At 43.7% G+C, this 18,562-nt stretch overlaps 1 protein-coding gene across 1 annotated transcript; it reads right to left on the bottom strand.

The window, feature by feature from the left end:
* Window positions 1-1,759: 1,759 nt before the first annotated feature.
* papola (poly(A) polymerase alpha) lies at window positions 1,760-18,562 on the bottom strand. Its single transcript, XM_063001735.1, has 23 exons — window positions 18,384-18,562; window positions 15,600-15,770; window positions 15,276-15,342; window positions 14,973-15,054; window positions 14,776-14,885; window positions 13,433-13,486; window positions 13,216-13,327; window positions 13,032-13,121; window positions 11,849-11,987; window positions 11,177-11,249; window positions 9,818-9,938; window positions 8,640-8,724; window positions 6,389-6,442; window positions 6,137-6,256; window positions 5,933-6,042; window positions 5,398-5,519; window positions 5,154-5,287; window positions 3,950-4,023; window positions 3,729-3,868; window positions 3,511-3,567; window positions 3,345-3,398; window positions 3,203-3,238; window positions 1,760-2,255 (listed from the first exon to the last, which is right to left on the bottom strand). The coding sequence occupies exons 1-23, from the start codon at window positions 18,389-18,391 to the stop codon at window positions 2,160-2,162; spliced, it is 2,109 nt and encodes a 702-aa protein (XP_062857805.1). The 5' UTR covers window positions 18,392-18,562; the 3' UTR covers window positions 1,760-2,159.

Raw genomic sequence — 18,562 nt, 5'->3', positions numbered from 1 at the left:
TCGCTCTCTCGCTCTCTCTCCACCCCTTAGTCTAGTGTTTCCCACCCAGTAGACTGGAAGCCAATTGTGCCTCCTAGTGGGCGCCCAGACGAAATACGAAAGCTAAAGGTTTACGTCTCTGTGGGCAAAAAATGTCCTCTATAAAACGCTGAACACCTTCAGATGTTCCACAGAAAAAACCTGATTCATAACGATCGATGATAATGATCATGTAGGACAGAAGGAGCGGCTGTATGTGTCATATACACAGATACACGTGTACAGAACAGTGAAATTCCTTTTCTGTATATCCCTGCACAGGGTCAGACGTTGTACGGCATCTTATCTTATCAGCCGAGAGAGTTAAGGGGCTGCATGACAGATCTGTGATTCGAACCCACAACCCACAGCTATACCCACTAGACTCCCTGCGTACATGCAGAACTCGGTCCTTTAAAGCAGGATTATTCGAGCTGAAAATTTGGGTCGCAGAGAAAAGTAGTAATAATTAAATAAACTTGTACACGAACGCCCCCTTGTGGAGGCTTTATGTTACATCTTGTATAGAAAGAGTAAGATGCATTGTAAGATTGCAGCTAAAACGTTAAGTCATGGTACAATGTTCTGAATATTTCAGGTGCCAGTTCTCCCAGTTCTATAAGAGTGATTATCTGGCAACGTTTGTCTGTTAACCATCAATACACGTAAGTTATTGAATAAACCTGAGACAGGTCTGCACGTCTTTTTATTAAGATTATAACACACAAATGATAGTTATGGACATTTGTGCAGTCTTTCTCTGAAGCCATGGGCCACAAAAATTCAGCCGTCCACACTCACACAACCCAATAACTATTGAAATATCAGAACAATGTGCCACATTTCTGCTCATTGGGCTGCAATGCTCACACAGATTTGAAACTTTTCCCCAGGCTGTCTTTATTAAGCATGTGTTTATCGATACGTAATACAAAATTCACTTGAGGCTCTTGGTAAAAAAAGCTTATCAGTATAAAAAAAATAAAGCAAGGACACAAATTCCATAAACTCTAATCTTTATAAAGATCAGAGCGAATCCAAAAAGCAGGGAACTGAATCCAAACGCCTTTTTGTCCGTTTGTACCCGTTTGTTACCCTCACACACGCTGCCAGTCATTAGCAAAGCAGCACAAACTACAAAGTTAAACTACCAAAGTACCTGAGTTAAAGGAATGACTGATTTGATGTGATTCTCAGTAGTTTTAAGGAGTGAGCAAATCTACACGGCTTTACCGATGATCTACAAACCATACGGTGCGAGCTGTGGCAAAATTCAAGGCTGTGTTGTAATAATGGGCCGTGGGTTCGAATCGTGAATGTTCCACACAATCAACTCGTTTTTCCATCTTTTTCAGGATTAACAGGCTACATCAAGAGTCATCAGCTATACCAATCAATCCCAAGGCTTTGAAGCCCCCCCCCATCGCCATCCAAATGTACCCAATCGTGCCTGTAGACACCCGGCTGGTCGGTAGCGCCGCTGAGATCCGGGTTTGAATAGTGGGCTAACCTAACAGACCCGAGCACCACTCGAGCGCATACATTTGAAGTAAAAAAGGCTGTTTAGGCTTTAATTCAGTCTGATTTATTAGAGAAACTGATATTTTAATCGAGCGTTAAAACCAGTACTGTCCTCAGTGGCAAAATGTTCATATCAACCGGGCCCTAGTTTAACCAGTACAATCCCAGACTGGAAATTATTTTGGTCAACGTCATTTCAAAGCTAGAAATTCTAGAGAAATTTGATGAATCATGACTAACCCGATTTATTTATCACCAAACAATCAAGTACAGCTTTCAATCACCCAACTACAGTCTAAAAGAGACACGTCATTATACACAAAACAAAGAGCAGAAGAGCTTAAAGGAAGAGTTCTGTGTTGGAGGGATTTGGGACGAAGGAGTTCTACAGGGTGTGTGTGCTCACACAGTCACATGTCCAGGCCTGACAGTGAGGTTGTCAGGACCTGATCGATTTCTGCATCACTTCTGGTATTTTTAAAAGAGCAGAGTCGCCCTCTTGTGGACCCCACCGAGCACTGCTCCTGGAAAACCTAGATTCTTGTCTCAACAAGAGTCAGAATCTCTTTACCGGGTCGGTACAGGAGATTTCCTCCAGCTCCTACAGGTCAGACCCGCTTCTACCTGCTCAGCCTCAGCTTAATGGAGTTTTTCACCACAGGAATGGGGTTGGATGGAGGGGCCGGGACGTCCGACAGGTCGGTGTTAGGCGCAACCTAAAATGCAGAACGCAAACGTTAAAACACAGTGCTCTCAGATTTGTAAAACTGACTTTATTACAGTACTGAAATGTCAGTTTATCTGTCTATCTATCTATAATATATATCAGTCTGTCCATCCATCTACACAGATCAGCCATAACATTAAAACCACTCCACTTACCATTTAGAGGCACTTTGTAGTTCTACAATTACTGACTGTAGTCCATCTGTTTCTCTACATACCTTTTTAACCTGCTTTCACCCTGTTCTTCAATGGTCAGGACCCCCACAGGACCACCACAGAGCAGGTATTATTTGGGTGGTGGATCGTTCTCAGCACTGCTGCTGGAGTTGTTAAACACCGTGTCCACTCACTGTCCACTCTATTAGACACGCCTACCTAGTCGGTCCACCTTGTAGATGTAAAGTCAGAGACGATCGCTCATCTATTGCTGCTGTTTGAGTCGGTCATCTTCTAGACCTTCATCAGTGGTCACAGGACGCTGCCCACGGGGCGCTGTTGGCTGGATGTTTTAGGTTGGTGGACGATTCTCAGTCCAGCAGTGACAGTGAGGTGTTCAAAAACTCCAGCAGCGCTGCTGTGTCTGATCCACTCATACCAGCACAACACACACTAACACACCACCACCATGTCAGTGTCACTGCAGTGCTGAGAATCATCCACCACCTAAATAATACCTGCTCTGTGGTGGTCCTGTGGGGGTCCTGACCATTGAAGAACAGGGTGAAAGGGGGCTACAAAGCATGTAGAGAAACAGATGGACTACAGTCAGTAATTGTAGAACTACAAAGTGCTTCTATATGGTAAGTGGAGCTGATAACATGTACAGTGAGTGTAGAAACAAGGAGGTGGTTTTAATGTTATGATGAAATGCTTTGCTGTGGCGCCGCCTAACGGGAGCAGCCGGAAGGACTCATTTAATGTGTTTAAGGATCATTACCTGAGCAGGAGACATCGTCCCTTCTGTGTCCATCTCCTGCACACAAGGAACAAAACACAAAACAGGTACGGAATCGCTTGAGGGTCTGAATTCAATCTACAAACAGTGAAGTACCAAAATGAAAAAAATAATCCGCACTCACGGTTGCCTTCACCTCCGTTTTCACCTCTCCCTCCAAAGCCGCTGAATCTCCGACCTGTTACGAATAAACGGTTACGATCGTCAGCTCGTCTCATCAGTGTGCACATTAATCACCAGCTGTGACAGATGTGATGTTTTTTGGAGTGTAAATGAACAGATAGATCTACCTCGGCCATCACGACAGCCTGCGCCTCCTCCTGCACGGCAGCTTTGGATTCCGACTCCTGTGACAGAAGGATGTCGGGTCATTTTCATTATTTGAACGCAACAGCAGTGCTTAACAAACACTCCACAATGGTAAAAACTAGCATGCAATTTGAGACGCAGCCATTCGGGAGGCATATATATTTTACAGGTCATATTTACGTCAAGAGTTCATCGTTACCACTTTGAGTTTCTTGGTGTTCTCAGCCTGAATTGGTGAGCCTGGTCTCTTAGGTGCAGGAGAGGTAGAGGAGCTGCTGCCGGTGGTGGCGGTGGTGCTGGTGGTGCCCGCACTCACAGGCTTGGGTTCTACTCCAGAAGCTGGAACACAGAACAGGAATTAAACTGGTCTAAAGAAACAAGCAAACCCACAAAAAAAAAACAGGATTTAAGCAGCCATACCAGCACTGTGGTGGGTTCCTCCGTATGTTTCCACCTTCCCCTGAGAATCTGAGCCGGCAGTGAAACTTGCGGAGCTGCACGTGTGAGGAAAAACGATGATTATTTACAGTAGGGTTTAAATTCCACCTGCTGGTCAGGATATTGCATCCTAACCTTTATGGAACTAACACCATGTCAGCTGTTATGGCTATTATCATGGCTGAATAATAGATTCAGTGTTTAAACATCAGAGTAGGGGGTCGATTTACTTTCTTTACTCACGTGTATAGTGGTTAGAGTGTTTGTGTGACTATGGGGGTGTGGAGTTTAATAGTTTTCAATGGCTTATATGGTTTTTAAGCGCTAGTGCTTCTTGAATTTAAGCAGTTTGGAGGGGGGGGTGCTGAGGTGAACATTTCCTTGTTGTTTGTACAGTAGAATTTTGTTCTGGTGTTTTTCAGATTTACATTTTCAGCGCTTTTATCCAAAGCGACTTATAGTACTGTGACAGTACACAATCTAAGCAATTGAGGGTTAAGGGCCTTGCTAAGGGGCACAACAGCAACCTGGCAGTGGTGAGGTTTGAACCGGCAACCTTCTGATTACTGGACCAGCACCTTCACCACTAGGCTACAGCTGCCCTGAATAGAGGATGTGTTTGATGAACTTCTTGATCCACATGGGGGGCAAGTGGGAACCTGGTCTCTATTTAGCAGGTAGTTATGGGCGAGTTTGGTGTGTCCTATGCAGCATCTGGTGTAGATCATTTGTTCCCATCGTTTTTGGGGGGTATTAAGCTGCTGTGGTGTATGCTTTTATAACCGGTCTGAGATCGAATGAAAATCTGGTTTGTAAATAGATCCTAAAGACGTGTTGATATGACCATCAGACGTTTCGATTTTAATTGGAAAGTCTAAAAATTGTTCGCAGCTCAGTATGGCCTGTGCTTATATTAACAATGCTAACAAGAGTTAACAAGAACTGACTGAGGCAGAGAAGCCTTGCAACACATCCTGCTGAAGGAAAAAGGTCAGCAGTTAAAATGATGAAACACAAAGCACGTTAAGCTAGAGAATTTCATGTGTCCGTATAAACCTGTTACAATAAAAGTGTCTGAATTGGCCAAGAAGTCAAAAATAAATAAATACAATCAAGCGAAATCATCCCAATAATAGTTGTAGTTGTATAGGCTCTGGTTAGAGTAGTCCAGAACTGACAGGCTCACCGGTGAGGACTGGTACAGAGGGCGCTCTTCACAGCGTTGGCAGCGGTAGGAGAAGGCATGGGCATGCTGTTATCACTGTCCATAGACAAGTCCAGACTGCTCTCGTGAACAAGATGCAGGACTTCAGTCGATTGCTACAGGGCAGCACAAGATGATTTAACATCGTACATAATACAAATAATTCAGTTTGTATGTGTATATACTGTGTATAGTTTAGACTGAATAAACAAAACAGCTCGCTCGCCTTTCTCTTTTTCAGGACGACCAGGTCTGGCAGGAGCTGGTGGAGCTGTTTCCTCTTCACGTGCATGGCTGTTATTTTCCTGTCAGGTTCAAACATTTTACTGCTGATGGCCTGGCGGTACACTGGGAGCGGTCAGAAATGAACAAGATCAGTTACTGATAAACACGAGGGTGTTGTAAACCACAGATGATTCTAGAGCTTTAATTAACTTCAGTATTATGCTAATGAAAAAGTCTGTGGCATTTACAGCCACAAACAAAGTGCCGACTACACATAACTGTACAAAAAATCATCTGTCATGGTCAGGTGTCCACATATTTCTGACCATATGGTGTATCACTATGTTAGAATGAAAGCCTTTATTTATCATAAACACAGATATATGCGTGCAGTACTTGTTTGAAAGCTGGGGTCAGAGCGCAGGGTCACCCATTGTACAGCGCCCCTGCCCTGGCATTCGAACCCCCTCGATTAAAAGCCCAAAGTTCTACCAGCTGAGCTCCCACCATTCGTGTTAAAGAAGCGAATATCCTACCTGTGTCTGTGAACGACTGGATGTCGAGCGTCAGGTCCACGTTCAGATGTTCCGACCCCTCCATCTTTTTAAAACTGATCCCAATAACCCACATGGTGCAGAAAACCTCCCTGTTCACAAACATCAGAGTGAATAACCATCCCACACACACACACACACACACACACACACACACTTTAGAAAGGAGGGTTCGTCTGTACTCACTTATCGGCGCCTGTCTTCGGTCCTGGGTACGACTGGGGATTCACGTGGGCCAGCGTGATGAACTCGTTCTTCTCCAAGTTCCCAACCAGGATCCTGATCTTCGACTCGACGAGGCCGACCCTGCAGGAAAGGACGGCACGTTAGATCTTTTGGGCGTGCAAAAATAGCCACGAAAGCGTGAGAAACATCACTGCACAGGCTGTGTGAACACTGTTTATAAGAATAACACGACTCGTGCGACTGGGTACTCACCACTCGAGGTGCTGCTTCTCAGTGGACGCGCTTGCTAGCAACACAATATAATGCCTTGGAACATAAGAGACAGAACAATGCCGTTACACCCTTTAAACAGAGCTCATTCAGCTAAAGTCCAGGAAGAAAAAAGGTCTGCAGGGCTTCCCAGGTCTAAATCTAAACCCCAAACCCCCAAAAACCAAACACTGCCAGAAAAAAATGATCATGTAATAAATAAAAGCTTCAGGAATGAGTTCAGTGCTCATGTTACAAACTAAATCAGCAGCTTTCTACTGAGTAAAATTGGAATCTTGAACCGCTTCATCCTAGTCAGTGCCATGGTAGACCAGGCACTACCCAGAAACATGGAGTAAGGCAGGAGTACAAGCCTTTCACACACACAGGGACAATTTAAATCAGCCAATCCACCTAGTGCATGAAGATAAACCTGAATACCCCGAGGAAACCCACACAGACACAGAAATAACATAAAAAAATCTCCAGATCAACCAAAGACGCAGATAAAAAAGAGGTTTTGCTAATTAAGAAAGTACTTTATCTGGAATAAAATTGTCTTTAAATACGTAGCCACTCAGGTTAGGCAGAGGTAAATCGCTAAAGCTGAGATCTGGGGTTCTAAGGGGCTCTAAGTGCCGATCCCAAGCCCAGATCAAAATACGGAGGGTTGCTTTAGGAAGGGCATCCGGCGTAAAAACTGTGCCAAATCAAGTACACAAACCAGAATGAACGGAGAGAAGTGGACCAGTAAGAAAAAATAACCAACACTCAATTTCCCACAAAGATTTATTTTAGCTTGGAAAAAACAGTGTGGAAATAATGAAAAGGAATTCTTCACTTGTGGGAATCCTGTTTAGCAGAGTGGCTGTTGTTCTAGCTGAAACGATCACATAGAATAGTATCGCTCTATTTGTTTTTGAAACAAGACGTCCAACTAGCTCATGGTCAGGTGTCCAAATACTTTTGGCCATAACGTGCTACATTACCGTAGCACAGTCCACATTACACGGTAACTCAAACACTGCATGAGCTTCCACAAGAACAATCTTGTGCTGAATCGTTCAAGTACGCAACATTAGTTTAATGAAGGTGTTCGTTCAAACTGGGCGCTTTTCTACAAGTTAGCACTCGAATTGTAGGACGTTTTCATAAAGTATATAACATCCGTTGGCCAAAAATCATGGACCTACCATGACGACACATCTGGCAAGTTCTGATAGTAAAAAAAATTTAGTTTGCTAATCGCTGTAGTTTTACCTTTTGCTCTATTAGATTGTATATATTTAACACCCAGTAATAATACAGCGTATTAGTTCATACATTTCCCAGCCTGAATTTGCACTGATAAACCAGCTTTCCTCTTGTGAACGGTTTAGAATGTAAAAATGGACGAGAACGTAAACACTGGATCAGATTATCAGATCGTGAAGACGATGCGGTAGAAGCTGTCTGCACGTGGGACGTGATTTGGGGGAAATCAGATTGTAAAGCTCTTGTACAAAATTAAAGAAGCAAACTTGGTTTCGCGGTGTGTTGAACCTGATGGACGAGATTTAAGGTAAATTGGAAACTGTGTAAATCTACAAAATAAAGGAGATAAACGTCCCGGTTAAAAAATAAAAAGCTTTAATTATTTACCAGCTCTTTAGCTGACATGATGCACAAGGAAAACCAACTAATTTAGAGAGTTACTCATGTACGTACGTGTAATGACCTGGACTTGGTTATTATTTTATGCCAGATTAAAAAAAGTATCAAAGTTCCTTTAAATATTTATGCCAAATCTGTTCATTTTCCATATTAGGATAAATCCAGTCATCGGACGAGAACATGCACACTGGATGTTTATGGAGGAAAATAAATTATAAACACACAGAAATACGTTGTACAAATTGTGAACTAAAAGATTTTATTTTTGAATTGGGGTACAATTATAAGGGACAAGAACAAACACGAAAAGAAAATCAGTCTCATTATTAAATACCTACCTCAGAAACCACAAACAGAATGATTTATTATAAAAAAAAAAAAAAAACGCTTTCTACATTTTCTACAAGTATTAATCATCAAAATAAACATTAAAAAGCTAATTGTGGTTTTTATTATGCTTTTATATGCTTCACGTTTTAATTGAATAGTGAAAATACTGTGCTGAGGTGCAGGTGTCGGGGCCGTTACGGTAAACAAATCTTTATTGAAATATTTCGATCTCACCATGTGTGTCCGACAGGATAAGCAGATCAATACATACTTGTATTTCTGAAAGAAGTTTGGTGCTTCAAATAGTTTGGACCAATCAGCTTTGCTCTGCAGTATTTCATCTGTGATGGCAAGACCTGCAAACAAAAAGAGAAGGTTTTAATACCCGTACCACTCTGCACTTCTGTTTCTACTCCTCCTTTACTCAACAGCTCCTGTTATGGTCGCCAGAGTGGATCGATCATCTCCATCTTGCCCTGTCCTGAACATCCTCCTATGTCACATTAACCACTTCATCCATAATCCTCCATCCTCAGCACCCTTCTCCCAATATAACTCTCATCCCTGCTCTGCACATGCTCAAACCATCTTAATCCCTCCTCCCTAACTTTGTCTCTAGAGTCTAGAACGTCCTACCAGCTCCGTCCTTCTACTAAACTCTAATAAACTCCTTTCCAATCCTGTCTGTCCTCGTCACTTCCAGTGTGGATCTCAGCATCTTCATCTCTGCGACCTCGAGCTCCTTCTCCTGTCTTATTGTCAATGCCAGAGAGTCCAAGCTGTACAACACAGCAGGCCTCACTACTGTCTTATGTCTCTATTTCCTCGGCTGCTCCCGTTACGGCGTGATCCGCATTATTGATTTGGCACAGGTTTTACGCCGGATGCCCTTCCTGACACGACCCTCCCTATTTATCCGGGCTTTGGACCGGCACTACAGTGCACTGGTTTATGCATCCTAGCGGCCGGGTACCTATAGGACAGTTCAGTGTCTCCAATTACATCCCAACTGCATGTTTTTGGACTGTGGGAGGAAACCGGAGCACCCGGAGGAAACCCACACAGAAACGGGGAGAACATGCAAACTCTGCACAGGAAAAGACCCGGACCGCTCCACCTGGGGATCGAACCCAGGACCTTCTTGCTGTGAGGCGACAGTGTACCTACGCTTGCGGTCTATTTAATTAGACAGCCTGTCAAACTACATCCATAAGTGCTCTGTTTGTGTGTGTGTGTGTGTGTGTACTACATTTGGGCCCTTGAGCAAGGCCCTCGAGCCTCAGGTGCTTGGATTGTCATGATTCAGTCACAAACGTCACACAGTTCATGCTTTCCCTGCCCAATTCAAGTCTGCCGAGTAGTCCCACGGTGGTCATTTACATTCATGACATGCTACTAAAATGACCAGGCAGGTGCAAAGTGATTGGGATGTTGAGAGGTGTGACTAACCCTGTTTGAACTCCTCCACCATAACGTTGCGAGTGGACACGGACACGTTGTACGTGGAGTTTTGCTGCGGATAAGCTGGTGTGATGATGGGCATGAGGTGGTAACGGTCACTAGGGGTCACCTGAGGAGACGGAAAATGACATTAAGAATTAACAGAACATTCAGCATGTTGTTTGCTTTCACAAACGTTATTTTACATGCTGTTTTTACCACATTAGGCCGTTTTGTGCTTCGACTTGTGGCTGTACCACTGACTGCTGAGCTTAAAACAATAGACAATATTGACGATACTGACTGACTATTCACACGCAGTTTGTATGAAACGTATTTTGATTTATACGAGAATGCTCTGAATAAAAACGCAGCAAAAGAATAAAGTGGCTTAATGAAATTTCACCTGACTGCATGTTTTTAGACTGTGGGAGGAAACCGGAGCTCCGGGAGGAGACCCACGCAGACACGGGGAGAACATGCAAATTCCACACAGAAAGGACCCGGACCGTCTATCTAGGAATCAAACCCAGGACCTTCTTGCTGTAAGGTGACGGTGCTACCCACCGTACCGCCCAAAATGCTTCACATAGTTCCATTTTTAGCCACACACCCTAATTCTCCCAATTGAGTCATTTCCAAATTCTGGTTCTATCTCCTGATTGGACTTCCTTTGTTCTGGCCAAGGAGCTCTGTAGACCATTACGTGCCCAGTTGCCACATGCTATGGGTTCCCACACTGAGCCTGAGTATCATGTATAGAGAGCCGCGTCAGCTCCATGTGACGATCCCCACTTGCACAGGGGCCTAGACCAGTCCCAGAGATCGCATATCAAAACAACAGCAGGAAGGGATCCTGTCCGACCCTCCCTCCCTCAAATACGGCCGATGGTGTTTAACTGGATTCCCGTGTGGTCGATTGCTTTGCAAAGATTCAAACCTGCAAGGTTAAACACACCGCAGTGGACCGCTGTGCCACCCCAGCACCCACAGGGTTCAAATTTAAAGGGGAACGCAACAGTTCAGGCTTTTGTGAGACAAAGAGAATCAGGTTCTCAGCCACGTCGGTGCTTCGCTGTTGACTGCATCATATAAACAGTTCTTTTTATGCATTTTCTCCCCTTGTACTCCCGACTTTTAGCATTTCCAATTACCTAACTGCATTATGCTTCCTCTCTACTGAAGCCGATCCCCACCCTGATTGAGAAGAGCAAGACTGACACAGCGGCAAAGTAGGTCAACGTTCAATCAGATTAAAAACTGAGTGTCACCTCACTCTATAAGAAACAAGGGCACAGCCAGTACAAAAGTGGATTTGCCACATAACACACGAATGCAGCCTTTCGGAGGAAATGAGAGAGAGCTTACCCTCGGGTCCCAGACGGGCAGTTTGAGGTTGCAGTCCTCAGGTTGCTTCAAAAGAACTGGATTAGGCCACTCCCTACCAACACAGGAAAACAGAGTTTTTAGCTATTTTATTTGACGTCTAGACCCATTGTCGAATGTAGGACAATAAAACACACACAAAAACCATCACTTAACAGTAAAATAAACTCCTAACATGATTAAAAACAGTGCTCTAAATACAATAAAATGAGTTAAATCAGGGCTAACTTCACCTTCTTGGCTGGATTGCTGCCATGCCTCACTTAAGTGTATTGATATTGATTTTTTTCCCCTGATGAAGTGGGGGGGGACTAAAAGCTGCTGTTTGATTGGCTGGTAAATGTCTATTCTGGTGGACAACAGGTCTGGATTGGTGTTATGTGCAACAAACGTTTTTAAAAAGACGAAACGTGATGTCCATTGCAGGGTCTGAAAGGGTTAAGATAAATTGGAGCTACTCTTATAGATGTTTGATCTATTAGTGGGCGACTATCATCACGAACGCACATGGGTTTGCAATGTGACGTCCAACAAGTTTATAGTCAGGTGTCCACATACTTTTGGCCATACACATCTATTAGAAAGTTCACATAAACTGGACCATTACAGGGAGTGTTCAGTCAACACGTTATGAGAAAACCTTGTACGACTCACCACTTGGAGAAGACCAGGAAGAATTTGTGCACAAGGGTTGAAGCTGCAGCATTGGGGTAGAGTTGGCACGTTCTGGCCACCAGCATTGCCCACGAAACGCCACCCAGGAAGCCCAGGATGTTTGAATAAATGTTATGACCTGAAAAAGAAATGCACAGTTGATGCTTTAATAAGAAACACTGTGAACACTACAGCACTACAGTCAGTGTAAGATAATAAAAACAATGTAAAATTATTAGCCAATAGGCTGCTCACGTATATTTAGGGGTTGCCAGAGTGGATCATTCTGGTCCGCATGTGTGTTTTGGCTCAGTTTTTATCCTAATGCAACCCTCCACTGAGAGCGCACTGACTAGTGAACCCCCCTTAGACATAACCAATCAAGTCTGTGTAGATATCCGACTGGCCGATAGCATTGCCGTGATTCGTTTTACAGTTATAAATTGAATCCAGTGCAAGCAACAGAGGGTTAAGGGCCTTGCTACGGGGCCCAACAGTGGAAACTTGGCAGTACTGAGGTTTGAACTGGCAACCTTTTGAAAACAAGTCCAGACACGTAACCATTAAGCTACCACTGCCCAGATTCAAACCCCGGATCTCAGTGGTAGTGAAATAATAATATTTTCATAATTTATTACTGCTTCATCATGGTCAGGGTTGTGATGGGTCCAGTATCCCTGGAATCACTGGGTTCAAAGCAGAAACACAACCTGGACAGGATGCCCCCGCCCCCCCCCACCACCACCCCCAAAGACACAGCCAATCATGTATGTAGATGCCCTTCTGTCCAATAGCACCCCTAGGGATTCGAACCCTGGATGCCAGTGGTAAGTGGGCTAGCGTAATTTACCCAAAAAGCCCAAAATAATAATTTCATATTTATCTTATCTTATCTTAATTGGCCACCGCTTTATCCTGGTCAGGGTTGTGATGGGTCCAGTATTCCTGAAATCACTGGAGGCAAAGTAGTAACACACACTGGACGGGATTTGCTCAAGGGTCCAACAGTGGGCTGCATGGCAGAGCTGGGATTCAAACTCTTAACCTTACAGTTAACAGCTCAAAGCTCTACCCACTAGGCTACCACTGTCCCAATAATTTTGGCTTGCGAGATACAGTTAAATAAACACAATTAGAAACAGAGAGCAAGTACGAAAAGCAGAGCATAAATATAAAGCCGTACGTTTGGCCCACAGTTTAATCGCCCGCAGTGTAAGTCTGAAGTTTTCAATGTTGGGCACCAGGTGAAGAATCTCATCAGTCACTCTGCAACCTGAGGAGCAGAAGAACGTTTAACAATGCAGCTCTGCTCGGTTTAAGGCAACATGTCACCCGATACCGGACTAACAGAGACCAGAGACGTTTACCATTCAAGCTCCTGATACAGCGGATATCCAGGTTCTTCAGCAAACTATCGTCTCTGAGGTCCAAGTTCTCTGGAATGGTCTGCAGTGCCAACCGGGCAAACAGAATGTCGATCTGGTCCGAACGAGAAATCAAACATGAGGACGAGTTATAGATCTGAGTGCAGTTATTATTAATCTTTATAATGTCTTTCTTTACGATAAATAAAAATAGGAATACCTCAATGCCATCAAAGGACAGTTTAATAACAGGAACGAACGCCTCCTCTACAGCCTAGAGGTATAAAACAAAACAAGAGTTACTAAAGACACTTTTTTAAGCATTTTACCCCCTTTTTCTCCCAACGGCATCCAAGGAGGGTGTATGTTCGCCAGACACACACTCCCTCAGGCGTGTGCGCAGTCCACCAATCCCTTCGCATTCACACATACTTCAGTGGATTTGCGTCTGAGGTCGGTTATGCGTACCGAGAGCCACGCCCCGATCTCTGCGCGCGTCTACTTTCTGTACAGGCGCCTTGGGCAACCAAGTTTCTTACACAGCGTTGATAACCCGCAACTTAGTCCAGTCTTTTCCCACACAGCAGACTGGAAGCCTGCTGGTGGATCCCTGATTGCAGTCGAGTTGTGTATACTGCTGCACACGCCTCCTCCGACACTGCACAGGTGCCTCTATCTGCTAATCAGGGTTCTTAAACAGCGTTTAAAGACCTCGCACACATAGTCCGGTCATCCCTCCCTAGCAGAAACGCGTCTGCTGCAGGCACTGCCGATTACGCCCAGCCGGCCGATGGCACTGGCAAGTTTCAAACCAAGTTTACTGATTACTCCTTTAAAAAGTAACTTAGTTACTTTATTGATGACTTGATTTTAAAAGTAACTAAGTTAGATTACAAGTTACTTTATTAGTTACACTCAGCAGCTGCCGACAACACCCCCCGCCGCCTCAACATAAAAATGACAACCAGTTTTGCCAATGTCTCCTGACATTTAAAGTTGAACTGAAAAACTATTTCCTGAAAAAAATACATGTTTTTATAAAATATAAAATCTTTAGCTGACACAAACTCAAAATAGTGCCTGTATTCCCAGCTAGAAAACGTGCATCTCTCTCCTCCCTCCATTGTTTACGTTTGTGTCGCTGCGTGGTATTACACGTGAGTTGTCCTCATGCTGAAAACGTGACTTAATTGTCGCATAGGCCAGACGTCACTCCCCGAGACGCAAGAAGAAAGCAAAAATATATCTTTTTACTAAGGAAAATGACAAAAATAGTAACGCGCAGTAACTCGGATAAGTAACTTTAATCTGATTACTGGATTGGAAATAGTAACGCGTTAGATTACTTGTTACTGAAAAAATGTGGTCAGATTAGATCAGTGCCAAGGAGTTCAAAATATCCCACTGCGTCACCTGGGTGCCCCACCTCCCTGACATTTCTGTTATCGTGTACCCGGTTTTAATTCACCTACTGGACAGACACCGGGCCGCTTATTTAACCATTACTGGTAAAGTGATACGAGTCGATCAGGATCGAGCAGTTCTGAAAGATACAAAACAAACCCTCAAGTCTCTGACTTCCTCTAGCTCTTTCAGTTTCTCGTAAAAGGAGCTGAAGAAGTCGGTCCTCTCCACGTGACGAGGGGCGACACACAGAGCGTCGATATCGGCACCTGCAGGTTTACGCAAACACTCAGTTTACTACCTAATCAAAGCATTACTGAAGAGTAACTAGTAGACTTAAGTGCTAATGGTTTTACCTTTGGTGTGGACGCCCAGTCTGTAGGATCCGAACGTAAATATTTTACCACCAACATTATCTATCAACAATGCTGGTAAATTCTGGGGAGATAAAGAAAGGAACCCAAGTCATATACGGGCCTTTATTTTGGCCCTCAAAATGCACCCCACAGGCCTGTGTACTGCCCCGTCGCCACATAGTTACAACAGTTTCCTTATATAAAGTAAAAGAGCCTCATACACATCAGAGGTTTGATTTTCTATCATTACAAGCTGTGATTTGGAACCAAACTTTACCGAAACACAAAATTGTTCCACCTTACCTTGGACTCACTGATCTCCCTGATCCACTCCTTGACCAGAGCATTCAGTTTCCCCAAAACCAGGATTCTGCAGACACACAGGGCAGATATATGGAGCCAGATCCTGAACCTTACTTATTTACACCTCGGTTCCTATTATGACAGGACATGATTAATCAGCTCACGTCACGGTCACAGTCAATTTTGTATCTCTGATTCACCTCACTTGCACGTCTTTGTGGGAGGAAACCCACACAGACACGGGGAGAACATGCAAACTCCACACAGAAAGAACCTAGACCACTCCTAACTGATACAGGTTGATGGGGTAGAAAAACCACTTACCTTCGCTGCAGCTCCAGCTCCTCCTCAAACACCCCGAAAGGCTTCAGCGCCTCGATTAGCTTCTTCGTCTGCGCCAGGTCCGCCTCTTTCGGCGGAGCCAGGCTGATGGGCGACGTGATTCCATAATGCTTTTGGGTCTGCAGCCCTGTTTGCGCTCGATTCATGATTGGACTGGAGATAAAAACAACAGTCATTACTGAACTAAGCCTCATCCCAGCAGGGCCTCTGAGTGAGGAATTTAGCCGTCAACTGCAAGTCACTTTGGATAAGCGTTTTTAATAATAACACTACATTCAGTGCATTTCTTATTAATAAAAGTCTGGCTAAAAAGCTGACAAGTCGTGTTTGGTCTGACAAAACAATTTAGCTTTATATACAGGAATATTACTTGAGCAAGCTGAGACATTTATGTCAAATGTAGATATTGATATAAAAAGCATACTGAGCTCTAGATCACTGAAACCAAACTGTTCAATCTGAAGCAAAACAGAACAACAAAACTGCATTTAAACTTGTGTTTAGTGTAACGCAATTGGTACGCCATTGGTACGCCAAAGTCTGGGCATCGAGTAGTGTAGTGTAAAGTACACTAGTCCACTACCACCGAGATCCAGGAATCTGAGGTTCGAATCTCATCTCTTTTGGCTGTCTGCACAGACACGATAGGATAGTGCCCGATGGAAAGAAGGCTGAAGAGCCTAGACATTAGGAGGTGCACTTATCAGTGCGCTCTCAGTGCTGATCCCAAGCCCAGATAATAATAGTCGCTCTGGACAAGTACACGTACAGAAAAACTACTGAAAAATAACCGCTCAGCGTTTAAGCCCCATCACTGCCGAGCAGCCACTGTTGGGCCCCAGACCAAGGCGCTCAACCCTCAATTGCTCAGATTGCATTCGACGATAACTGTAAGCCGCTTTGGATAAAAGCGTCTGCTGAACGCCAAAAATGTAAATGCAATTATTGAATTTAACAAAAGTCGACGTTCAGGTGCTGTCAGCCAGTCAGGCACCTACACAGACATGATTAGCTATTCTAAAAAAAAAAAGGAGGATGGCGGAACAACCCAGCCATTGGGGGGTGCAATTGTAGGTGCGCTCTCAGTGCTGGTCCCAAGCCCAGATAAAATAAGGAGGGTTGTGTCAGGAAGGGCATCTGATAACTGTTCCAAGTCAAATATGTGGACCAGAATGATCCGCTGTTACATAAATAAATAATGACAGTCTAAAATGAGCAGAACATGCAATCACTTATAAACAGTAAGATATAAGCAACCTATGTACAATATTACTTACAAGGAGTCCTTTTAAGCCCAAGTTGACTTTATTCGAAAGCTTATATACACTGATCAACCATAACATTAAGACCACCTCCTTATTTCTACACTCACTGTCCATTTTATCAGCTCTACTTACCATATAGAAGCACTTTGTAGTTCTACAATTACTGACTGTAGTCCATCTGTTTCTCTACATACTTTTTTAGCCCCCTTTCACCCTGTTCTTCAATGGTCAGGACCCCCACAGAGCAGGTATTATTTAGGTGGTGGATCATTCTCAGCACTGCAGTGTGTGTTGTGCTGGTATGAGTGGATCAGACACAGCAGCGCTGCTGGAGTTTTTAAACACCGTGTCCACTCTATTAGACACTCCTACCTAGTCGGTCCACCTTGTAGATGTAAAGTCAGAGACGATCGCTCATCTATTGCTGCTGTTTGAGTCGGTCATCTTCTAGACCTTCATCAGTGGTCACAGGACGCTGCCCACGGGGAGCTGTTGGCTGGTGGACTATTCTCAGTCCAGCAGTGACAGTGAGGTGTTTAAAAACTCCAGCAGCGCTGCTGTGTCTGATCCACTCGTACCAGCACAACACACACTAACACACCACCACCATGTCAGTGTCACTGCAGTGCTGAGAATGATCCACCACCTAAATAATACCTGCTCTGTGGGGGTCCTGTGGGGGGTCCTGACCATTGAAGAACAGCATGAAATGGAGCTAACAAAGCATGTAGAGAAACAGATGGACTACAGTCAGTAATTGTATGGAACTATGGACAGAAAATGAGTGAAGGACAGAAAGTGAGTGTAGAAACAAGGAGGTGGTCATAATGTTATGCCTCATCGGTGTATAATATATTAATATATAAATTCACACATAATATAAGTGTTAATTTAGAGCTTATTGAAATAAGAATTTTAATTCTTCCACCTGCTTGTGTAATTATATTAGCTTTGTATACACTGTTGAACCACGGTATTTTTGACTGGTTGTTTACACCGTGGCTTAAAATACCATACCATACCAAAACACTAGATATTATTTATTTATTTATATTTAAGTTATCTTTATCGATTTATTTACCTTCGTGTTTAAATTTAGAAGTGTATGTACTGTATGCACTGAAGTATTGCACAGTTGGTTTGTCCCAAACCGCTCCACAATGAATACATAGTGCACTAGACCTACTGTAAAGCAGAGCTGCACTGTAGTACACTACGAAGTGCACTTAAAGACAACATGTCAACATATTGAAACACGCCCCATTTTCGCTAACCGGCCTAGAAGCCACTTTAACGTTAGTTTGAATGGTGTACAGCGTACAAACGACACAGATCTGAGACAAATATTCAGTAATTGACACGTTTAAGCGTTTTTGCATAAGCCGTAAATACATTGCTTGGAAAATAAACCCTAATTAACTAAACCTAATCGAGTTAGCGCAGGCCTGTGTTTCCTATCAACTTCTGCACCGTGGTTCAAAACAAAAGAATAAATACTCACAGCGGCATTGTAACATTCCCGTTTTATTCATAGCCTCTCAGCCCTGTTTTAATAGACATTATTTTGCAGTTTGATGCCTGTCAGTGAGGAATAAACAGCTTTACTGCTGTGAACGAGAGAATAACTGTTTCTTTTGTTGCGCAAACATGGCGGTCCGCTAACAACGCAAACACACAACC

Source organism: Trichomycterus rosablanca, chromosome 9 (assembly GCF_030014385.1).
Source record: "Trichomycterus rosablanca isolate fTriRos1 chromosome 9, fTriRos1.hap1, whole genome shotgun sequence".
Lineage (NCBI taxonomy): Eukaryota > Metazoa > Chordata > Actinopteri > Siluriformes > Trichomycteridae > Trichomycterus > Trichomycterus rosablanca.
The sequence above is the reverse complement of the archived record's forward strand: the minus strand, read 5'-3'. Positions and strand labels throughout refer to the sequence as shown.